Below are 26,269 nucleotides of genomic sequence, written 5' to 3'. Positions count from 1 at the left end.
TTACATACTGAGCAGAGCATTATTGGTCAAACATGTAGTACTTTGATTTCTTGAGCCGAAATTCATCAGGCATGTTTTCCAACTGGTTATTATATAACAATTCAAGTATTTGTTAGAGACTTGTTAACAATCTGATAACGGTAGAAGACTAAATTTTACATAGTAAAATATTTAATGATGGCATTAATGTTTCAATAATTAATTAAAAATTAATTATCAAATGATTTATGTTTTTAATTAAACTGTTTAACTAATAATTAATTTAATAATTAATTAGCAAACTATATATATACAAACAATCTTAAGATTTAAGCATTCACGTTTTGTGGTCTACGGGTTAGAATTTGTGCAACATTTTTAATTTTATTTATATGATTATGTATACAATCAACATGCCACATTTGTATGGATCACTGTGTACACGACTTGCTACAGATCGAGTCTCATTCAAATGTTGTTATTGAATCAGTTTTGAAAATCATGCATACACATACTCTAATTGCGCTCAATCACATTTCTACGTACCATGACAATAGATAGCGTCATGTACTGCAGCAATTCTAAGTCTGCAAATTTACAAGCTAAAGTTTCTAAAACAATTTGTCGTTCAAAGTCAATGCATCGATCATGATGATATGTCGGTAACTCTTCGGTTATTCTCGCAATCACTTCCACAGGGTTTACTTCGCTGTCACTTCCACAGGGTTGTTTCGCTGTCTGATTGATATTCAGGAATTGGCTTGCCTGCAACGTATACAGACGCCATTAGAAACATTAGAGACAATGTTTTTGCTTGAAATCGAGCATATGACTTCTAGTTTACCTGAAAGTTTGCCATGTCCACCTTTTCTTGTTTTCAGCCGCATGGTATAATTTCTGAAAGAAGACCAAACACATATAACCATAATTGGGCTGAGCCGTTTATTCAATCACGTGACTAACTTGAGGCTATCGTCGCTGCCATTCCACTCGCTCCACGCATGCATTGTATTCTGGACATCTCCACGTTGCTTCTGCAAATTGGATTTTTTCCAAATGGTGCTTGACAATCGAACTCTTGTAGTGTTAGCCAGAGCAGTGCTTGTCTACGAAACGGTCAATCAATTAATTAATTAATTAACTAGGACAATTGTTGATTTCACGACTGACGTTTTGTGCTAAAAACGGCGTATATCTTACCCACATCTGGTCCGTATTGTTTTCATGTAGTGTACCACAACACTAGATAAAAGAAAACGTAGTTTTAGTTTGAGAGCTGCTGCGCATGCATCTTAGATATAGAGATGCAACTCAAAGCGTATGACTTGGGACCGCTTTAGAATTCTTTCATTCTTCTTTACTTTATTTACTCTTCAGTTGTAGAAATCGTTGCGTACCTGGTTGTAGCCAACAGTTGAGATGAAGATGAGCGTGAAGAAAACCAAAGGACAAGGCCAGTTGCGTACGGAGAGCGTCATATCCGAGACAACTAGGCAGCTCAAAGACTGCGACGGAATGAATGCACAACTGGTAGGTGGTTATTTTATATACGAATGTACAGACCCTTTGGGACTACAGCCTTTAACTTTGGATTGGCGTATGCAGTCCCGAATGCAATTTAGGGACTGAACTCCCATGAACTTGTCCCCATTGTAGCCGTATCTAGTTAGGGGGTGGGCGTGTATATCTGTGGTTTCTAAAAGTAAAACCGGCAATTACCATTCTTGCAGTATTTTAGGAGCTGATGACAATACGGCAGTCTCTCTAGGTTTAGGCAATGTATACGACTAGACGGTAGTGCATGGCTTACTAGAGCTTCTTATCATTGTAAAGCGCTTTGTGTCTATTGCTTGAATCCATTGGCTATAAAATATAGTTGAACAAGAACGTGCGGTGAATTTACCTAGTGTGAAGTCATATTTTTATTCTCTACAGATATCAGGGGGGAGAGATTTAGAGGGGAGAACTAAAAGGCACGTGCTCCCATTGTGCCTCCAAGGTAAACTAAATATCCAGTCGGTCAACGTTTTGCTAGTTTAATTCAGTATCTAAAGCAAACAAGCACTATACAAATGTCTAAAGTAAATGTTAAAGTCTCTGCCAAACAACCTTTTATTTAATTAATTTGTGCATTGATGTGATGTCATGTAAGAAAATTTGCGCTCCCTTCTGGAAATCCAATAGAGCTGAATTTTTCTAGCTTGCAATGATGCAGAGGAAGGTACACAGCTAAATACATCAGCTAAATACTACATCAGTACAAGCTGCTATTATATGTAAGTTTAGGTGCTCGATCGCATGTCGGCGAAACATTTCTGCACACTTTCGTTTCTTATCAGAAGTTATTTAATATTGTACTTATTATGTAACTAATTATATTATAGTCACGTGATAAAGTTACGCCTTTTAACGCCCGTTGGGCCTGACCAATGTAAGTATGCTGCCTCCAGGTATCGACATTGAGACACGGGTGAAGGTCCTACTACATAGTGAAAGATGAATGAAAGTATATGGGCTTTCCTGCCATCTGCATAACACCAATGTCTCAAAATTGAAATGTGAACTACCCCTTCAAGTATGCCTTTGTACTAAATACTCAACTGGATAAGCCTGGTAGGTCTAGTCGTCATTTCGCGATCGTGATCAAGGCAATTGAAATTTAAAGTGTATGCACTTAGTTCCGACAGTGGTATGGTAGAATTGTTGACATATAAATTGATGTCGGCAGACATTGACTATCTCGTCATCAGTGTAGTAAGGATTGATCATACTGTAGTACGGGACGTGTAAATAGTTAACTCTGGAAACTGATACCTATATATAGATTTGACTCGAGTATCACAGAGTTTAGGCAAAAGTGAGGCCCATCTTGCAACGTCCTGGATATTCCTGCGCCTATAGTGCTGACAGTTTAGCCACGCGAACGGCTGTTTTTAAATTGGAGGAAACCTAGGAGCTCGACCAGACAAGACTGCCCTAGCCTCCTAGACACTTCTTGTCAGCCGTTTCTACATAATTCTTTCTTCTTTATCTTTCCATTTTCTCTTCTTCTGGTCAGTACATACATTCGTAATATGGATTACTAGAAAGTTTGCATGTTTACTTCCATAGCAGGGCTTCTACAAATACGTATTGTATAGATAGCTCGGACGATGCGTTTCACTAAACGTTTAGAAAACTCTCTTGCAACGTGTGTTTCTCACCAACGCGAGGCGCCTACGGATACCTTACAACCAGTATTTTAACAGGGTGTTTCATAGCTACGTGTATACAGTAGAGGCTAGTGCATGACTCGATCCTAGGAAACTCACATACCGTGCATCGAAAGAAGCAGTCGCAACAGGCAAGGCTTTTTCTTTCTTCCTTTTTTCAACCACTCGACCAGAATGAAGTCTGTGGGTCCACAACAAAAGAGAGTGCGCTGCATTGTGACTCAGAAAATGGAGAGCAAGTTGTGCGCATCTCTTGACACTTGCGCACTAGGCAGTTGCCGATTGCTCAATATACATGTTCATTCATACATGTTTCTAATTTTATGACACCTACGTGCACTCTAACAGAGATAAGGAGACGTTGGGCTAGGACCGATAAGCTACGAAGATTTAGATCCTAGCCTTACTCTTGTGACAAGATGTATACAAGCACCCTGTAATAGAATAGCCCGGCCTCTCATCCGTTTCTGTTTGACTCTCAAACCTAGCTATTACCTGAAACGAGTACGTTTACCAGCAACAGTCTGCCGTTTGCAAAGCAGCACTGCTGAGTAAGTCACAAGTGAAATTACGATCAGTACCGCCAGTCAGGAACTTCCACGTAAAGGAAGTTACATGTCTTGTTGTATCTGTACAATAGGGTACCTTACGGTGTTCAGATGTGGACACGCCCCGCGATAGTTTGAGATATGAACGCTGCTTTCTCTTGTAGTCTGCACCGAAGAGACGGAGAAACAGATCAGATGTACGCACCAATTAATGTCTAAGATTTAGAGCTATACCTGTATACGACTGGAATCACATAAGATCTGCTAGCGCACTAGCTAAATATACGGGACAAAGTAAGGAAACAGTCCGGATGTGGGGTGCATGAATTCTATTTGTGGACACTTTTTCTCCGATACATAGAGCTAATGAGCCTGCGTAGCGGCTGGACTAGATACGTGAATGGTTTCCTCACAAGCTGTTAGTCTCATATGTAGATACTTGCTCATGTAGTTGGTCGCACGTGGCTATGGTATACATAGAGACAATTGCAGCTTGCAGTAGCAAAAGTTTTAGTAGTCTGGGAAACATTAATTTTTCTACCGAGTTCTACAAAAAGAAACTGAGATTCAACGACGTACTGAACATACGATTAGCATGACGTACTGCGATTAAATTCTTAATAACAGTTTTATATCGCAATATCTTAGCACTAATAATCAGTTAGTATCACAGACTATAACTATTCATGTTGATTGAGACGTTGATATCCAAATATCTCGTAGTCGTCGTCGTATTGATCACGAAGACGTTGAAACTGAACGGTCGAAAGCTGAGAGAAATAGCTGTACTTTGTTTCGTTACCCGATCGATTGCCGTGCGGCAGATGCAGCCAAGAGGGAGCTCCAACAGATCTGAGGAGATAATCTGATTCCTCAGCAAGACCAGTACTATCCATGTCAACGAGGAAATCATAATCAATGTGACAAGGATGGCAAATCAAGTTGATTGGTCTCCAATGACTGTTAAGATCTAGATACTTTTCTTTGTTGCCATAGAAACGAGTGATATAATTGACAAAATGAGGAAAGCTGATGTTTTTCCAAGCATCCGGTTTACTTTTGCCTCCATTGAGACGCTTGTTGTACTCTACAACCCATTTGCAAAAATTTGTTTGACCTGCAGTTTTATGCAATCTAATCTGTCTGTAGTCGGAAACGACTCGTTGAAGAGGCTCTCTGTACGACATGAATTTCGTGTAGTTCTTCAACCTCCACTCGATATCCGCATTGCTGTGATACTTTTGACTCAAGCGCGTTAGATACTGGAAGTCGTGGTGCAAGGCGTGGTCTACCGCCGCGTTTACGTCCGAAAATCTTCCCGCTAAAATAAGCATCATGCTACGCCAGGATGTTGTGCCGGATTTTCTGACAGGACCAAATGAGTCGATGTTCGTCGTCCACCACCATTGCAGCGTACAAAAGTTCTTTCTCGGTTTCCGTAAGTGGTCGCTGGAATTGTGCACAAGCTCGCTTCAATGACTCCTTTCTTAGCTCAAAACGTGACAATGCTTTGGTTCTTGTCGCAGGAAGAGGTCGCCTAACTTCTATAAATAGCAAAAGTGAATAGATGTTAGCATATCGGAACTGAACACTATGTATAATAGCGTAGAAAGCAGTGGACTATATTGGGGGCTAAAGTTCCGTCACTCAATGAAGCAATTTTGTCTGCATGTATGCTTAGATAAATGTTTTATGTATGTATGTATGTATGTATGTATGTATGTATGTATGTATGTATGTATGTATGTATGTATGTATGTATGTATGTATGTATGTATGTATGTATGTATGTATGTATGTATGTATGTATGTATGTATGTATGTATGTATGTATGTATGTATGTATGTATGTATGTATGTATGTATGTATGTATGTATGTATGTATGTATGTATGTATGTATGTATGTATGTATGTATGTATGTATGTATGTATGTATGTATGTATGTATGTATGTATGTATGTATGTATGTATGTATGTATGTATGTATGTATGTATGTATGTATGTATGTATGTATGTATGTATGTATGTATGTATGTATGTATGTATGTATGTATGTATGTATGTATGTATGTATGTATGTATGTATGTATGTATGTATGTATGTATGTATGTATGTATGTATGTATGTATGTATGTATGTATGTATGTATGTATGTATGTATGTATGTATGTATGTATGTATGTGGCTCAATTGGTTAGAGTGTGCAGTTGAAGATTGGCAACATCCGGGATCTTTGGGTCAGAGTTTGAATGCGGGAGGGCCACATACATAAGTTCCCTTGGGCAAGGAACTAACGTGCAATTGCCTCTCTCTCTCCGAGTGTCAGGTTCTGTCCGAGAAGCAAAGAAGAAGTGACATACAGACAGTGACAGTGTTTCGATTGTTTCGATTGTATACTAGTATCGTAGAAAGTATCGTAGCAAGTACTTCGTAGTGTCTGCAGTAACCTGGGCCCTAAGGGTCCTTGTAACAAAAAAATGTATTTATGTATGTATTGCGAGACCGTTGTGGGTACCACGTTTGTTGGAGCCGCAACGTCTATATCCTTTTGCCAAGTTATAAGCGGTTATATTTTGGAGTTCTGTGCGTTTTCGGTGAGCTAAAGAGACATCTTATCTTAATATCTGGTCAGTTGCAAAAAAGGTGAGCCTTCTTGGATCAGCCTTTGTTTGCAAGCCATGGCTGGCTCTTTGGAGCGTCCGCTCACCATTGTTTTGGACAGCGCAGAAGATTTGTCTACCCGTGATGTAATCGCTGCATTGTATTCTGTCGTTCATGATAAAGACCTCAAATGCGAGACTCAAGTAGGCAACCAGGCATCATTTCAGATAACATTGAGATGCACCACCGCAAGAGACACGGTGCTAAACAGGGGTTTCGATGTAAAACATCAACATCATCAATGTTATTCAATTGATAGGCCAAGAAACAGGGGACCACCGCCAGCATTTGTTTCGGTTAAAATGCGATACGTAATGTCAGATGAAACGGTCACCTCGCTCCTCAATAATTACGGCCAGGTAAAAAACATTCATCGACGTTGCTATTCCTTTGCGCCTTCGACAGAAACCAGAGTGCGCATCTTTACAGTGAAAAATCCCAAGGGAGAGTTTTCGACATCCCACAGGATAGGGCGATATGTATTACGTTTCTACCTACGCTATGCTGGACAGGCGTCAAGGTGTTATAGGTGTGATTCAACAAACCATCAGATACGAGACTGCCTTCAATCAAAATGGTTTCGTCGTTGTCATCGGTATGGAAGCACAGATCATCTCCTCGTGAATGTCAAGCAGAAGACAACTTTTCAAATGTATCTCCGTCTCTTCCAGCAAACCAAATAGAAGAAAGAAACATTCCAGCAATGGATATAGTAAATCTTGCGCAACAAGTTGAACAAGGCGATGACAACAATGATGATCTCTATCAACAAGTTGAGGGAAGTGTCGGCATTAATAAGGATTCTTATCAAAAAGTGAGTAAAGTGTCGACAACAATGATGATCCCTATCATGAACAATCAGATACCGACCTGTGGACAGATGCCACAACGCAATACCAAGAACAAATGAGCGATGAGGACGGAAATGAACAACGGAAGCGAAAGCGATCACTTACACCCACTACAGAACAACCCAAGAAACAAAAAAAAAGAAAAAGAGAAACAAGCAAAAAAGCAATGGGAAAATAGATATAATCTCTTGTCATCGGAATCACCTCAGCCTCCCAATGCGCCTCCTCTCGGATCGAAGTCTACTTTGTCCAGAGACATCACTAAATACTGAAAAAATGAGAAGTTTGTTTTGTGTTTTAATTAAGTCTTAATAATGGCAAACAACCTCGTAATTTCTACCCTGAATGTAAGGGGAATAAATGATCCATGCAAGAGACACAGCTTATGTTCGTGGATGAAAACAAATAGTGTTGATATTTTAGCTCTACAGGAAACTTATCTAGCCCAAACTCCCTCTGACTGGTCTACTCAATTTCCAAGCTATGACAGTTTTCACTCATTTGGAACTAATCATTCTCGTGAGGTTTCAATTAAAGTCAAACGTCATCCAGACATTAAATCAACTTTAATACGTTCTGATTCACGTGGACGCAGTGTCACCGTGCTCATTCGACAGGGAGATGTATCTTTCTATCTGACAGCTGTTTATGCTCTCGCTCAATGTCTTGAGTGAACCGAGTTTCTGTCATCTATGTCAAAATTATTGTCTTTATATCCAAACAACTTGGTATGTGGTGACTTCAATTGTGTATTGAATCATCGTGTTTATCGTATCTCTCTCTCTCTACGGCAATACCACGCATAGCGAGTCATAATGCGATTCACAGCTTTATGAGAGACTTGGATTTAGTCGATATATATCGTGAAAGAAATCCTACTACCCAAAGATTCACCTGGAAGCAGCCACACAACAACGTGGCAGAACGACTAGACATGTTTTTTCGTCACCCACAACCTCAGTTCCGATGTTACAGATATCTCAGTTAAAGCTGCAACCTTTAGCGATCATCACAGTGTTCTGTTAGCATTAAAAAGTCACAGGACGACTGTAAGGAAAGGACACAGTTATTGAAAATTCAACGTCTCGTATCTACCAGAGGAGCGATTTCGGTCACGTATCACGTCACTATGGACATCTTGTAGAAAAGAAAAAGAGTCTTTCCCGTCCTTGCGAGAGTGGTGGGATATAGGCAAGGCCCGTGTGAAATCATGTTGTATAAGCTATGGAATTGCCAGATCTAAGAAACGTATGGAGCATAGGACGAAAGTGGAGAAGTCTTTACAACGTGCTTTTACGCATCTTCAAAATGGTGAACTTTCGGCAGACAAAGTCATAGAACGCTACAAGACTGAATTACAAAATTTAGATAAAGAAAAAATACGAGGTCAGCATGTTAGATGCAGGGCAGAATGGCTTGACAAGGGAGAGGCATCATCAAAGTACTTCGCTTCCACAGAACAACGTCAGGGTGGACGTCATCACTTAGTCGAGTTGGAAATAGCAGACGGAACAGTGCTTAACACCCGTGATCGCCTCCTACAGGCAGTGGCAAAGTATTATGAAGACCTGTACTCAGAGGAAGCAGTAACGACAGAACAGGAAAGAAATATACTTGATTCAATTTGATGTTAAACTGACCGAGAAAAACAAGAAATTCTGTGAAAGCACTCTGACAGAAGATGAATGTACCGTAGCGGTAAAAATGTTTAAATCGGGCAAAGCGCCAGGTTTAACGGTCTTCTATTGGAGTCCTATCGAGTATTCTGGACATTACTTAGCAAGGATTTTGTCCAAGTGGCAAACGAGGTTTTGCAGAGTGGAAGTCTTTCGGCCTTCCAACGCACAGGTGTTATACGGCTGTTATGCAAAAATTAGAAAGTGACTTGAATAACTGGCGTCCAATAGGTTTGCTCAATGTAGACTATAAAATCATATCCAAAGCTTTGACAAATCGCATCAAGCAAGTCCTACCTAAAATCATTTACGAGAATCAATCATGTTGCATCCTCGATCGCACCATCTTTGAAAATTGTTCTATTGTATGTAAAGCCATCCATCTATGTAAAACTACAAACACACCAGCAGCGGTTATTTCAGTAGACTAAAAGAAAGCCTTCGATAGAGTAAGTTGGAAGTACATGTAGACAGTCTTAGAAAAATTTGGATTTGGGCCAACCTTTCGTAGTTGGATCAGAGCACTTTATCATAAGGTGGATAGCCACGTTATCGTCAATAACTGGCTAACCTCTAAAATCACTTTAGGCCGAGGAGTACGACAACAATGTCCCCTCTCACCAATGCTGTATGACCTTTGTGCAGAACCGCTGGAAGCAGCCATTCGTAACAACCCGAGAATGGAAGGCATTAATATACCTGCTGTAAATAGCAGCAGGCGTTCAGTCAAAGTGATAGCATATGCCGACGATACAACATTTTTCATCACAAACGAAGAAGGATTCAATGCTTTGGACGAAGTGTTGACGATGTATCAGGAAGCCTCCAGTGCACGACCTAACAGGTCGAAATCACACGGGCTTTGGTTGGGACAATGGAAACAACGTCAAGACCGACCACTCGACATCGCATTGTCTAACAAACATACCACCGTCTTAGGTGTGACGTTTCATCCAGATTATACGGCTACGGTTTCAAGCAACTTTAAATGTATGAGAAAGAGAGATCTCTCAATTGCTGGCAGAGCCACAGTCATCTCAACTTTTGACTTGTCTAAAGTATATTACACTGCCAGAGTTTTTACAATGCCATATCATTACTTCCAAGAGTTGGACCAAATTTTATGGAGATTCCTATCGAGATAAAACCAACATTTGGTTAAGAAGACAGTTTGCATCGGTTCCGTAAAACAAGGAGGTCTAAACGTGCCTCACCTTATTTTAGAATAATGTCTATACATCTACAATGGTTAATTAAAGCGCCTCTTTATTTTCACTGCACCAAGCACATAGTCACAGTTCGCCTATCACTGGTTCAGACCAGCCTGCCTATATCAGTTAGGACCAGCAGTATTTGCAGCAACAGACTGGCAACCACCCGCTCGCCTTTTTACGAAAATGCCATCTTTCTACAGAAGTCTTATTCCGCTGTGGCGTTCCAAATCGGAAGGCCGCATAGCTAGGGCGCCGCGTACATATGAAGAAGTGTGCAGCGAACCGCTATTGGGTAATAAAATGATTATTGATCTGCACCAGAAGCCATTGTACTATCCATCTTTAGCTCGATCAGGCTTTGTCACAGTGCAAGATATATTTTGTAAACCTTGTCCACTGGAAAATACAGTGTCAGCAACCGTCTACCCTACCGCTCAAAAAGCAATACCTTCTTCATGGTTACGTCTTCCACAAGGACCTCCTCTAAATTCAAAGCTTTACTGGTCAGATCAACTCGCTACTTTACCAACAGCAACGAGCCACTTAACATCAGAGACATCACCACGCGAACAATATATCAAAAATTACGTGAAGGCATTTTTGCATTACTGGTATGCTACACGGAATGGGACAAACAATTAAAACTACCCAGTCAACAGTGGAATATACTCTGGACAATTACATCTACCATACCGCAGTCACCATACGAGAAAGACTGTCTATGAAAATTTTTACATTGGGCGCTTCCGACATAATTACGGCTGTATAAATTTGGATTAAGCGAGACTTACATATGCTCAGTATGTATGATTGGAAAAGAAACAATAGACCACACTTTTCAGCACTGTTTGGTTTGGAAGTCGGTGCTGCTTCAAGCAGGGAATATACTCACAAGAGTGAATGTGAATCTGCCATTTGCACTGAACGACGTGCGTCCTTTAAGCCTTTTTTTGAGAGCAAAATTGCCAAGCCTGACAGTATTTTTGCCACACTAATCACAACGTATTGGAGAAAGTTGGGGAAACTCCCAGCAAAATATATAATGGCTGCATTTCGATATGCCATGCGGATTAAAATACAGACGAGAAGGTACAAGAAAAGCGAAACTTTAACAGCTACTGGAGACCACTCGCAAAAAGTAAGAAGGAGTTATAACTGTGTTAATGTAACAATGGTACCTATCTAAATTGATGTATGTATGTATATATGATTGCAATGGAAACGTTTTATACTGAGTCTTAAGGATTCTTTCCATAAAAAAAGAAAAAATGTATGTATGTATGTATGAATGAATGTATTGCGAGGTTCGGACGATGCCACGAGGTTTTGTTAGCTCCCCCAACCTTCCCGATAATGAGAGAATTCTAAGTTATTTTGGAGAACTTTAGCGACAAAAAGGTATATTAACCGACAGCCTTCGTAGATTGCGGGCCTAATCGATCGGAAGACTAACCACGATCAGGAAGAAGAAAGAATAGCGGCCGACAAGTTGAAGAGGTCGTTTTTAGTCAGATTGGTTGCCGAAGGCGTGATAACTGAAGACATAGCGAAGGCTCTTTTAAGCACTGCCGGAAGAGTGTATCATGTGCGTACGTCCGACAATAGCAGAAATGTGACAGATTATCTTGTTGAATGAAGAAGCCAAAAAGGCCCGGTTGGTACGTACAGGCCTGATATTGAATAATGTTTGATTTGGAAGTAATGCCACTACAAGTTCCACCAGCTTTTGTCTTAGTCAAAATGCCTTTTGAAATGGCAGTCTGCCAGATAATGTCATTATCTCGAGAATAGCAGATAATGGTCAAGTTGCAACAATTACAAGGCGTACGTATTTCTTTAAAGTTCACGTGAAAACGGGAGTAAGAGTATACAAAGTACAGAATCCATGAGGCTATTTCCCTGACCGTATAATTTATGAGAAATACAATTTAAGTCTGCAAGTCCGATAGTATGGACAACCTCCAACATGCGGAAGCACCACTCATATGATAATATACTGTCAACAAAATATGATAAAATCCTGAAAACTAGCATAATGAGAATTATGACCACGATCTTGACAAAAACCACGATGAATAAATGCAGCAAAAAACAAAGAAGAAGAGAATATTAAAGAACAGGAGAGTCAAACAGAAACAGAAATGGAACAATGAGAACAGAATCCTGCATGTACCAAAGACACCGTGGAACCTCTACAAGAGATGACAGAATCAACAATGGAAACCACCAATCAATCACAACCAGAAACAGACAACCAAAGCGTAAGGGACAAATTAGTAAAAACACGTTCAAGAAGGAAAACAGTGTGCACAATGCAAATCCAAAAGAAAGCACAGCAGATCGCAAGCAACAGTCTAAAGACAAGGAAGAACAGGAGACGGAAGGAAGATTGAACACGACACTTCAACAAAATTGGCAGACATTGCAATCACCTGACAATAATAGATTCACCATACAGATCTAGAACACGATCTAGATCATAGGTCATCGAGCAGAAGAGCAAACGTCGAAAGAAGAGCACAAAGCACAGCTAAGGAAAACCTACATCTTTTTCTTTCACATGGCTGAAGTCTACAGTTGTAACGGATCAAATCCATTGACTTTAAAGAAACCCTATTATTAATTTTAAATAATGGATAAAAGCTATTGGAGACCATTTGCATATAGATGGAGTTAATAACTATGTTAATTTGACAATGGTATCTAGCGTACGTATGATAATCAGTAATCAATATAACAGCCGGCCATCGGCCATTGGCCGACCAGAAATGCCAATTGGCCGACCAAAAATGCCAATTGGCGACCAAAAATGCCAATTGGCCAGTATCAGTGCCGGTATCAGTAGACCACAGCCTGAAATTTTGCCGAATAAACAAGAAAGAACACGAGACATCTACTTGCCATGTTGTTGCTATTGTTTATATAGGAACGTCTGTTTACGTTGAAGTGACACCAGATCTGCGTGTTATGATACTGTGTGCACTCAGAAATAGAAACAACAGGTGGATTAGGATCTATTCTGAACAATTAACACACACAATTAGCGTCCGGTGTGCATAGTAGGCAATGCAAGTACTGTAGTAGGTTTTTAGCTAACGTGCCTAATCCTAAAACAGGGAAACTGTTTCTAATAAATAGATCTTCAATCAATGCTTGTCACCAGCCTCATTAGTAAATTCTTGCGTCTGCAGCAGTGAGTGCATGGATATAAGAAAACCTTCAGAATGTCTTGCAATCTACGTGTTGGGTGTCTTCGTTACTGTACCTGTAAAATCTAGTGCGTTCTAATCAGGGCCGTAGGAGCCGGTGCGGCTGGTGCGGCCATGGCCGCACCACTTTTTGTAGCCTCGCCTAGCCAGACCCTTCTCTGCGCGAGCGAAAGAGAGAGAAGAGGAAAAACAAACACATATAAGGAGGCATTCAATTTGAAACCAGACTGACAGACATTAATTGGAGCATTGGTCTCTTGCTTTAACGCGCACTAAATTAAAAGCCACGCCCTTTAGCGTGCGTTAGGCCGTACCACTTTTTATTTGCTTCCTACGGGCCTGCTAATTACGTATGGATGTATGAAAAAACTGATGGTTTACTATTCACATTCTGTTTGAACACCAAGAGCAACTGTTTTGATCTTCCTTCTTAGCTAAAAGACATACGACCTTCTATTGCTAAATTATTCTCAACGCAGTAGATTTTTACTTAGATTTGTAGATAGAAGGTTCACAGATATCTATTTCACACGTCATTTGGTTACGCCCTTAGAACAGATTTCATGATTGACCTTTGTTGAAGACACGCAGCAGCTACAAGCACTTCCGGCGTTTGCATTTGGCTGACTGTGGATTGAGTATGAGTCTACAAGTAGATCTAGTCGCTGCTCAGTTGTATCTAGCTGATGCTCCATTAACTCACCAACTCTTCCAGGTTGCAGGGATGGCAACTGCTTCTTTCGCATTTTGATGTTGTTTAGCTTTTATTGCAATCAATGTTGAGTTTCATTTGGTGTAAACGGTTACCTTGCCATGCTTGGCTATACTTGTTTTAGCATTGCCTTTTAAAGTAGGGCCTAAGAAGTAATGGAGATATTGGCTCTTCATATATTCATGTATATTCTATCACTTACTTATTATCTATCATATCATAGAATGTTATCTAAGTGAGACTAAAATCTCACACTACTGAGCAATCTTTGTCAATTGCTTAGTTATTAATACAGGATTAAACATTGCTAATTGAAAGTTACTTTACTGGCTGAAATATGGTAGGTAGATAACTTCTTTTTTTGGGACATAATTATGATCTACTGGTCAATACAAGCAGTTGTGAGATCCTCACTACATTAAGCTAATATTAACAATAATTATACAATAACTGTACATTAGAAGTGGAGATTTGTACAAATCTGTGCAGTTCCTCTTTTTATAAATAGTTGCTGATGTTATATACTGAGTCAGAATGGTCGATTAAGTTTATCAATGGCCCAGTCAAAATTGAAAGTGATCTGACATTTGTCTGGCTAATGAGAAAAAATTATACTGGTCATTGTGACAGCAATGTAAACGATTTATACTGAGTCTTGTAAACTCTTTCAATATAACAGAAAAAATGTATTAATGTATGTATGTATGTACGTCGGCTCTTGTAACAAAAATAGCTTTTGTAAAAAATGTAACTACGTGCATGTGTATGTACTATGTAGTTTGGCAAAAAGGTACGGTAGCCTCAAAACAGTCTCTCGCGGGTGTTTTCACGTGCAAGTGGACGGATTACTCCGTTGGGCCCCAGGATGCCACACTATGACATCAATCATATCCGAATTTGACCACCCTTTTTCAAAGGCATGTGCACAGGTCATTGCGGGATGTAAATGAAATTGGGTTACGAAGAAGACATTACTGATAGCTATATTCCTATTGCTGATTTGGTTACTTTTTCCACGAATACCTTTACAGTTGGCAACTGCTCGCATGCAAAAGTTACACATATAGTACTGCAAACATTAATCAGAATAATTCTGATTAACTTTATATAATTTAACCATTTTAATTAAAATTCGGTATAACTTTTGTAGAGTACTGTAAATCCCAACCCCACTCCCCCGAGCCGGCTCGTAGTTGCTAGACTATACCTTGTAACTTGAATACAGATAAGACAATAACAACCTAATATTATTAGTGGTTACAGCAACTTAGATGAGTCATCATCAGTTTCAGCTACTACAAGTACCAAATTGATGTTTAGTGTAGTGACATATCATATGGCACCTTCTGCGAACAATTTCACGCAAAACCCATGTTAGGACAATCTCAGGTCAATGCAATTAGACACTGATCGGCCAATGTCAGGCTCTAAATATTCATGCCGGCCAAAAAGTTATGCACATGTAATAGGCTGTTGGCCGACGACCAGCAGTTATATTGGACTCTCGAGGCCGTCTCGTTTCTGGATCAGTCCAGGTGACTCGACCGTTCGTCTGGAACGGTCGATCTCGACCCGGCCGCCGCGTTTCGCGACGATCGGAGATCGGCGTCGTGTCGATCGGTGCGTTACAGACATTGAGACAGACAGACGGGAGCGTGGTTGGCGTATTTTAACTGCAGTCTATGATAGATATATGTATCGTATAGTCCTCTCTCGCTCGTCTCTTGTAAGTACAAACAACCCTTTCTAACAGCTTCTGCTCACCTCGAATAATGTCTAGTCGCTCCCATTTGAACAGCAACACCGAGTAAGTAGCAAGTGAGAGTGTGGTTAGCACGAGGTAGGATCGTCGACAACAAGAAAGCTCCATGTTTTGTCGTATCTGTAACCACACGTTCCAGTGGACCTTGCCGATGCGCATATCTAGAGCAAGGCCATACCACCCACAGTGCGGATTCGGCATTGTCTGCCCACCCACCTGTTCCATATTGTTATTGCTATTTATCGTCGCGTGCGTTACGAAGTAACCACACCTTGGCTCTACTGGCTTCATTTAGACCGCCAGATCCTCTCCCTTCTTGACGTCAGAAAGTGAAAAGGGGGCAGGGCTGGATGCGCGAGACTATCATCTAGTGATCATCAATGACAGCCGCGGATGTTCATCTGGCGCTGTGACGCGACAAAACAAATATAGCAGAGCCAGCGCAGGGCCAAAATTGTGGTGTATATTAGGTACTCTGGCACGCCCATTTACTAACTGATAGTGATGTCGAGCACAAGTCTCTTGCGCTTCGCTGTCTTTCGAGTAGCCATTGCTACGCACAACGAGAAGAAACGATTCAACTCACCCTCAAACTTGTTTCAAGAAACAACTGACTTGCATGTGGATGTACATGGACGTGTAAGCACATGCCCAGCTAACCAGCCACGTGATCATCCACGTCTGTCGGATATCCGACGTTTCCGCTAAGTGAATGCCGGATTAGTTTTACGCGACTGTACTTCAAACGAAAAATGTTTTGTCAGAGAAAAAGTTTCGTAAACTTTGACAAAATCAAACAACCGACGAATTATTGCGCAAGTTGTTTACAAGTTGTGCCGGAGTCCAACTCACATGTCGACGACAGCCACGACACTTTAGTAAACTGATTACTCTCGTACTAAAAAATTCTACTCAAAGCAATACACAGTAGAATCTCGCTAATCCGTACAGCCCCGTGCCTGTGGCATGTGGTAAACTAGTATTATATTACTTATGTGCAATTAGTATTATCAACTGTGTAGTGCAATAATACGATCAGTCAAAACCCGCAGACGACATTGGTCAACGTTTCAGCTAACGCCGCCCGAGCAGTTCGATTTCTCTCAGCCGGATAGTTGGCACGTCTGGATCAGGCCCTTTGAACGATTTCAATTGGCTTCTAGTCTTTCAGGATAGGAAGAATCCACGCAGATTGCCGCATTAGTGTATTCGATGGACTCGAACGCAGAGGATATTTTAGCTTTCTTCACGGAGCGCTTTCACTCACAGGGTTAACTTGGGTTAACTTGGGTAGAGTTATGATAACCCTACTCAACGCAATTTGCGTTGACACGTAGGTACGCGGGAATTACATGCAGAAGCTCTGTTAGTAGTGCGCATACACGAAAGTAGTTCGATGGCTTCGCGGGAAAGTACGTATCGTGTGGAATCACTATTTAGGCAGTATCAGGAGAGTGGGCAGGGCTTTTGCCCTGACTCACAGCTTGATTGTCAACCATCCGCTGTTTCTGCCTCTATTGGTGTTGATGAAAACTCGTTGCCAGTTGACTGGTCTGATCCAGGCGAAACAGCCGAGTCTCTGTGCTCTGTGCTCATTGGGACAAACGTTGACGGTAGTAGATCAACTCAAGAACAAGCGGAATGCATTGATCTTGAAACGTCATCAGATTGGGTCGAGAGTCAAAATGAAATTGCAGACAACAGCCAACCAATTGCAACAGTTGATAGCAAAAGAAAGAAAGCTAGGGTTTTACGTTAGACGAGACATCAACTTTAATTAACTTACGAGTACACAAACAAGTTGAAAGGCTTTTATCTAAACCAGGGAACAAAACATAGATCTGGAATGGCTGTCAAAAGAAATGCAGAAAAAGGGATACAACAGAAGTGTAGAACAGTGCAAAGACAAAATCAAAAAATTATAGAAAGAGTACAAAGCAGTAAAGGACAAATTAGAAGAAGTGGAGAAGGTAATGCTCGAGTTGATTTCCCTCATTTCGATGCTATGGACTCTGTTTTTGGTGATTGTCCTTCTGTTACCCCTATTGCTGTCTATGAAAGTGCTGGAAATGCTTATTTTTCTTGTGATGTTGTTGATGATGATGTTGAAACTTCCAGCTTGTCAGTGCATTCTGGAGGCAGTCACGTGAGTGATTCTCCTGGTTTCATACCAGAAAGGCCATCAAATTGCAGTGTCCTAGCATGTGCAGATGAAACTGTTGAATCGAACATGCCATCATCTGCTTCCCATGACACGAAAACTGCTCAGTCAGACAAAAGAAAACAACCAACAAACCACCTCATACTCAATCAAGAAAAAGAAAGCGTTCTAGTTTGGAAAAGGAGACAACAGATTTGGCAAATGTTGCCATGCAATTGGCTGAAGTTGGAAGGAAATGATAGGGTACATGACAAATCAGGAAGAAGCAGAGGTGAAGCGTGAAAAGAGAGAGACAAAAGAAGCAAAAAGGAGAGACAATTTTATGTTAGAAGCACTTAAGCTTATAACTGGAAGTGCACAAGCTCATTCCTCAACTAGGTTGGATGAGTACTCTGATAGTAGTTCAACAGACACAACACAACAGCACGATCACAATAATTGCCAAAGTAGCTAATTTACAGTTGATATTAAGGCCTACCACTCTTCTGCTCTGACTGCACATGTCATTCTATAACGGTGTCAGGTAGTCTCTGTTGGTGTTACGAATAAAAGATGCTGAAGCGGCTGTTCCTATAACTAAGTCCACTTCGTTGCAACCCTCCCTACTACTTTCCACTTCATAGTCTAAGATGATTTCTTTGTGAAGTAGACAATAATTGTGCAATGTGCAACAAGCTACAACAACTGCCTGAATGTTGTTGAGGTGCCCTTCCTGAAGGCTTAGTAGAATTCTCCAACGATATTTCAGTAGGCCAAATGCCCGCTCAACAAGAATTCGAGCACAACAATGTTTGTAATTGAAGTCTCTCTCAGATTGTGTCGAGTTCTTACTTTCTGGGTAAATTGTTTGATTCCAGTCTCCATACTGCGCATGATGCTGTAAACGACAAATGCTTTGTCATGCAACAATTTCGTAAAAGTGAACGAAGACACTGTTCGTTATGAAACATTCGTCAACGCATACTAGAGTATGCGCGTAAAGTAACTAAATTATTTTTTTATAAAGTGAGGAGAGATCTAAAATTTGTCTTTCAATAATTATAAATTTTCATTACTAACTTATTAATTTATTTTTATTTGCTAATACGTAAGATGTAATTTTGCAAACAATAGAGATATTTGCATAAGCAGATAATTTCAACTTTTAAATGATCTAGAGATATGCAGCCGTGCCTATTGACGCGCTAATGCTGAACAACCATTATTAACGCGCGTGCTCTAGACCCGTCTGCTTAAATTCTGCAAGTTTGCGACGCCCATACGTACAATATTGCAAGTAATCAAAAAAGATTACATGACGTACTTCTGTTCTAATAGCTGTTAATTACGCTGAAAAATGTAAATATATTTTCTTTTACTGACTCTACTTGCAAACTTGCAGCAAACAATAAAACTGTAATTGCAATTTGCTTAAAATTTGAAATATTTTTCCACAACGAATACATGCACTTGTATACAAACGTTGAACACACTATAATAGCATCAAGAAGTTAGCTCTACAGTCTTTCCATAACTTTTGCTGCAGTCGAATTAATGATGTCTCTGCGCAGGCGCGGACACACAATTTTTCGAAAGAGGAGGTCCAGTTGTATCACAAGCCACGCCCCCAACCCAGCTAAATCTGTATTTGATTTACGGAACCAGCAAACTTACTTCATCTGTATTAGGATTAATTTTTTTAGCATATTCACTAGATAAGACAATAAAGAAGATTTCGGCTGTGGTGGGTGTATCGTGAAGAGGAGACGGCTTGCCCCAGTAACCCTCCACTCTATCCGTCTATGTTTACGTACCATGCACACACACATACTCTCACACACACACACACACACACACACACACACACACACACACACACACACACACACACACACACACACACACACACGCACACGCACACACACACACACACACACACACACACACACACACACTCAAACACACACACACACACACACACACACACACACACACACACACACACACACACACAAACAAACACACACATACACGCACACCTACACGCACACGCAAACGCACACGCACACACACACCTCGATTTGTACATCGAATCCTCGTCAGCTCTTCGTCTTCTTGCAAAGGCATGTCGACCATCAATCTTTCTGAACTTTATTTATCTATATCGTTAATCTTTGTCTCCGTCAACTACTTAATTAATTGAATGTTCAAAAGTGCAAAATGAGATTAACATTGACTTGTTGCGTAAATTTCTATAAAATGTTGTGCATAATTGCCATGCGGACGGAGTAAATCAGTCGGCATGTTATATATACTATCTGCAAGCAAGCGGGTAATCAAGCAAAACGTGTAGACAATCATGCACTTATAATTATATGTAAAATATAATTATATAAAGAGTTCATTATGTAATATTTCTAGGTACATGTGTTTGTTCAATTGTTTAAATAGTGTCGTAAACGTATTACATGTACACTTAATTAATCTTATATAAATTATTTGTAGACCGTCCATACTTTGCAATATACAAATAAGGTTGCCTACCATCATCTCAATTTGATATGATATAGATTAATTAACTAATGCACAAACACCGACTTTAAGGATTCTATAGAGAGTAACAGCTACACCAGATACGTGGATGTTCACCTCATAAGCTGGTATCCTTGCATCAAAATACGCGCTCGTAGTTGGTCGCACTTGACCATTGTACACATAACACAACTTTGCAGTGCCAATAAATTTTGCTATTCTGCCAAACATTAATTTTCTAACGACTTTAAAATAACCGAGCAATTGAGATTCAACGACTTGTGAACATACGATTAGCATGACAATTGTTTCTAAAACTGAATAAATACATTTATATCACATTATCTTGGCACCTCTAATCAGTTAGTTATCACAGACTTTGTTCATGTTGATTGACACGTTGATATCCAAATATCTCGTAGTCGTCGTCGTATTGATCACGAAGACGTTGAAACTGAACGGTCGAAAGCTGAGAGAAAAAGATGTACTTTGTTTCGTTACCCGATTTATTGTCGTGCGGCAGATGCAGCCAAGAGGGAGCTCCAACAGATCTGAGGAGATAATCTGATTCCTCAGCAAGACCAGTACTATCCATGTCAACGAGGAAATCATAATCAATGTGACAAGGATGGCAAATCAAGTTGATTGGCCTCCAATGACTGTTAAGATCTAAATACTTTTCTTTGTTGCCATAGAAACGAGTGATATAATTGACAAAATGAGGAAAGCTGATGTTTTTATAAGCATCCGGTTTACTTTTGCCTCCATTGAGACGCTTGTTGTACTCTACAACCCATTTGCAAACATTTGCTTGACTTGTAGTTTTACGAGATCTAATCTGTCTGTAATCGGAAACAACTCGTTGAAGAGGCTCTCTGTACGACATGAATTTCGTGTAGTTCTTCAACCTCCACTCGATATCCGCACTGCTTTGATACTTTGCACTCAAGCGCGTTAGATACTGGAAGTCGTGGTGCTTAGCATGGTCTAACGCCGTTTTCACGTCAGCAAACTTTCTTGCCAGAATGAGCATTATGCTACGCCAAGACCTTGTGCCAGCTTTTCTGACAGGACACCAAATGAGTCGGTGTTCGTCGTCCACCACCATTGTGGCGTACAATAGTTTCTTCTGTTTCTCCGTAAGAGGTCGCTGAAATTGTGCGCAGGCTCGCTTCAATGATTCTTTTCTTTGCACAAAACTTGACAATGCTGTGGAACTTACAGCAGAAAGAGGTCGCTTAATTTCTACAAAATAGTAAATATATCTTTATTATTCAGCATACTGTAACTGAACGCTGAGAATGCGTTCGCTTTGCTGTTCCGGCAGTTCTATCTCTGTTGTTAGTGTGAGTACATGTGTGTTGAAAAGGAAATGACGCGTGCATCTTGGGATTCGAGACTTTGACTGATGTACTGTACCAGTACGTTAGTAGCAGCTGACGGATGTACATAATATCAATTAAACAATTTATTGTAGTAGTAGCCACCTCCCACACATCTTGCGTACTAGTACACGATCACATGCACGGAGACAGCATACCATTGAGCATAATCGTGCATGTTTAACTACACGCAACTGTAAGCATGGCAAAGCACGACTGTGGAAGTGGCAGCAATCTCCTAAACGATAAAATAGTTTCTACATGCTAATAATAGGTAATTACATGGAGTTATCATGTACACACGTGACCGGAACAACGTTGCGTTGTAGAAGACTTACATAGAACTGCGTAGCAGCAGGTTAACTGATACTGGGTGGACTTTGCACAATTCTAGCTGTTCCTCATACAAGAGCGAATCGTTTCGCATGACTCTCGTCGTTGTAGAATAGTCAATCGTCAGAGCTCGGTACCGTACTAATTGATGAAGTAGGTGCATGCTTTGAATATTTAAAGTGAGGCTTTCTTCACGGTTTTCATGTTTAAATAGCAGAGCATGGCACTGTGATCGTGGATGTCGTTTCTGCATTTAGTACGAACACCGAGGTGAGTGATTTGCAGTAGACATCTTTGGGTTTACTGGCAGGCTTACGCTTTTATTGCCGCGGCAATAGGCATCTTCCGATTTACTAGCAGTCACTTGAGTCACTCAATGTGACTACAGCTGTACTGCAAATAGACACATGCTTAACTACGAAACCGGGACATTGCAACACAACGAGATGCATGTAATCCGGGTCTTGTTTAGAAAGTCTAGACAGGCTGTTTCCGCAGACTGAGAGTAATGAAGCGAAGTTCAGGTCGTTCTATTCTTGAATTCTTTAGGAAACAAGTGGATCGTATCCATGGTGATGCACATGTGTTGGTACTTCTGTCAGTTGTTTTGCTTGTCCATGGGTTAGTAGTTGTAGTAGCAGGACATAAATTATGATGGCAACAGTTTAATGCACGTTGATTTCGTAAGGCGCTCTCAAAGTACGGACATGACATGATCGATTTGCGCACTGCTTCAAGGTGCTCGCGAAAAATCCACTCCTTTAAGTTAGGGATTCCGGGGCTGCTTCATATTGTCGAGTGATCCGGGTCGCACAACACAAACACACACACACACACACACACACACACACACACACACACACACACACACACGCACGCACACTCGCACACTCGCGCACACACACACACACACACACACACACACACACACACACACGCACAACACACACACACACACACACACACACGCACGCACGCACACACACGCACAACACACACACACACACACACACACACACACACGCACGCACGCACACACACGCACAACACAAACACACAAACACACAGACACACAGACACACAGACACAGACACACAGACACAGACACACACACACACACACACACACACACACACACACACACACACACACACACACACACACACACACACACACACACACGAAAAAGCCTCATGAAGTTCCTTCGCCTCATTCTTTCGCATTGTAGCTAGGGATTGACAACAGAGAAACAAGTGCATGCCTACACTAATCACTAGGAAGTTTCCATGTTCACTTCCGTAGCAGTGTTTCAACAAATACGTATTGTCTAGCTAGAGCACGGCACAGAGTTTGTCAGAAAACTCCCTTGCGATGTTCTACTCACGACCGCAAGGCGCCATCTACGAATACCGTACAACTAGTTTTTTTAGGAAGCTATAGTAGTAAGTACAGTTGCTTTTGCTTCTTTATTCTACATACCAAGTTCTAATTATAGGCTCACTTCGAACAGCGTCTAATCGCCGCCATTTGCAGAACAACGCCGCTAGGCAAGTAACAATCGAGACTGTGGCTAGTATGAGACAAGAATGTCGACGACAACGCAGCGTTATGTCTTCTACCTCTCTCTCCCTCTCTCTCTCTTTCTCTCTAGAGTAACAATACGTTCCAGTGTGTCACAATGATACTAAAATCTATAGCAGAGACGATACCGTCTGTTGATCAACCGGAGCTTGCGGCTAAACCGATTTCCAGAATAGCACACGCAATGAATATAATTATCGCGTGCGCTAGGCAATTGCAAGCTGGTACAGAACCTTGCAACGGTTCTAGCAACTGTTAGTCGGGTAGTCAGACCCTCTCCGCCATTACGCGAGACTAGGCAACGGTGGAGTCACTAGAATAGTAGATGGTCGTACATGAACTGTTAGAGACTGACGAAACTGACACGCCTCTTTTCTAAGAGTGATGGCGCACTAATTGTGTACTGATAGTGTCGTGCTCTCTGTAGGAGTCTATCGCTTCATTTGAGGAAGATTCGCTTTCCTATCACAAGGTCAACAAGAGGCGGAAGCAGTGACGTATCTACGGTGTTGTTTAGGGTTTCAGTACTATACCCTAAATTGTAACAATGGGGATATTAATTAAAAATAAAATAAAGTTAATTTTAAACTTGTAATTTTTGTTGGTGTTTGAAGTCGTGAAAGACGCAGCTGATGAAACCATTTCTAGGTATAGTAGACGTTGACATTACTTTGGCTTCTCCTTCTGCTTCTGCAACAAACAATCATCCAATAAACCTCAATGCGCATGCCCTCTACTAGTTCAGGTTTATAAATCAAAGCAGATTCTTCGTTAGATTTAGCACTGTTGTAGCAAGTCTGATTATAATTTGCTACAACATGTCCGGATGTGGTGTGATGTAAGTTAATTACGTACACACCTTGACACTAGCCACCAGAAGAACTAGAAATACAACACTGACACGCAGTAGAACTGGAAGCTCACTCTCTAATTACGGCGTCAGTTGCTAATGACGCATTGGATGTCCACAAACATAGTCTAGAGTGGCTCATAATTTGTCTGAGATGAGGTCACCGTAAATAGTGCAAGTAATTAGTAGTCAGCTAGAGTTTGTAGTTACCAGCCGGAGCTCGCAGCAAAGCCCAATAGATTATAGCCTCGTCAGCAGACTCACGTGAGCCTGGCAGTGTCCGGTTCCCGTATGAGACTTTCATCCTTCCGTGTCACTGGAGGATAAAAGTCTCATACGGGAACCGGACACGTGAGTCTGGGGACGAGGCTAAAGTCTGTTCACGAATTAGATGGACTCGTGCCTGAGGGTTGGACCTTAGCTAAACAGATTACCAAGAAAGCCGGATGTTATGTTTGTACAAGAAGCTATCTTAGACTGATTGCATTCTTGGCGTGTGCTGTCACAGGAAACGCAAACTAATAAATACTGTATCAAAACAACTATGAGAGCAGGAAGAGAGGTGCAACGCTCAAACATACAGCTTTTCGGTATAACATAGAATTCCATTCTGTTGAGACCCATGCAGGAAATCAATAAATGCTTGGCAAGTTGCTTGTACACAAGTTTCTAATTGTTTACCTCATTAGTATTTTGTTACACACCTTAATTTGATAAAGAGTTATCTCACTGGGGGTTGTCTCTAGATTGATCTGATTAAGCTTGTCTCCACCCGCTAACTCATTACAATTCCGGAAGTTGCTTATGGTGGTCTTTTGTTCATAGCAAGAAATAAATAATTATTGTAATTGAATTACGCTCTTCAACAGCTGTCCATCGATATCAATTAGACCTCGGAAACCCATACTATAGTCCTGCTACGCGCTGAATTCCTCAGTCCATCTAATGCGTGAACAGACTTTAGTAGATTACATCCTAGTTGCTGCCTGTCTCTATTAATATTAATAAATATATTATTGAGCAGAAGTCTGTCTCTGAATCAACCGTGTAGTACTGCTATCGACCAGGACAAATTGACAGCCGTGCTACACTGTTCCATCAGTTGCAACAGCTGCAACACACTACAGTTTCGGTAGGATCCCGGATAGTCAATTGTCCCGAATTGATGATGCAGACAAACTTTGCTAGCCGTCTAGCGTTAGGCGTGTTCTTAGTCGCAGTGTTTTCCCGCCGTTTTATGAGAGTAAGTATCGTCTGTAAACTGGTGTATTAGCTGGTAAAATCTAACTTTCCAGACTTTTAAATATGATTATTCCAAAATGTCTTTGTCTTATCGCTTCCACACTATTTGCCAAATTTAAAATTTTTCTGTAAAACAGACATGAATATTTACGTCAAGTATCTATAAGCATTAACTAGAAAGTGGCATATCTAGGATTTGCAGGTTCAGTGCCCCAAAATGTATGGGCATGGTTGCTCGTCTGTTTTTTGTATACTAGAGTGAGTTTATGTACATAATTATACAATAGCGAAATAATACGTTATTACTAATTAGTTAATCTACGTTGATAGTCTAGGACATGGATAGTTTTTAGGTTACAATGAGAGATTTCGTTACTAGT

At 40.7% G+C, this 26,269-nt stretch overlaps 2 protein-coding genes across 2 annotated transcripts; both read right to left on the bottom strand.

Annotated features, from left to right (window-relative positions):
• Window positions 1–440: 440 nt before the first annotated feature.
• Window positions 441–1,491, bottom strand: LOC134189157 (uncharacterized). Its single transcript, XM_062657395.1, has 5 exons — window positions 1,377–1,491; window positions 1,180–1,221; window positions 943–1,085; window positions 824–876; window positions 441–744 (listed from the first exon to the last, which is right to left on the bottom strand). The coding sequence occupies exons 1-5, from the start codon at window positions 1,455–1,457 to the stop codon at window positions 692–694; spliced, it is 372 nt and encodes a 123-aa protein (XP_062513379.1). The 5' UTR covers window positions 1,458–1,491; the 3' UTR covers window positions 441–691.
• A 2,928-nt stretch (window positions 1,492–4,419) lies between these two features.
• LOC134188531 (carbohydrate sulfotransferase 11-like) lies at window positions 4,420–5,076 on the bottom strand. Its single transcript, XM_062656693.1, has one exon. It carries the CDS (start codon window positions 5,074–5,076, stop codon window positions 4,420–4,422), a length of 657 nt encoding a protein of 218 aa, XP_062512677.1.
• Between the last annotated feature and the right edge of the window lie 21,193 nt (window positions 5,077–26,269).

Source organism: Corticium candelabrum, chromosome 13 (genome assembly GCF_963422355.1).
Source record: "Corticium candelabrum chromosome 13, ooCorCand1.1, whole genome shotgun sequence".
Classification (NCBI taxonomy): domain Eukaryota; kingdom Metazoa; phylum Porifera; class Homoscleromorpha; order Homosclerophorida; family Plakinidae; genus Corticium; species Corticium candelabrum.
Note: the sequence above shows the minus strand (reverse complement) of the source record. Positions and strands in the feature narration are given on the sequence as shown.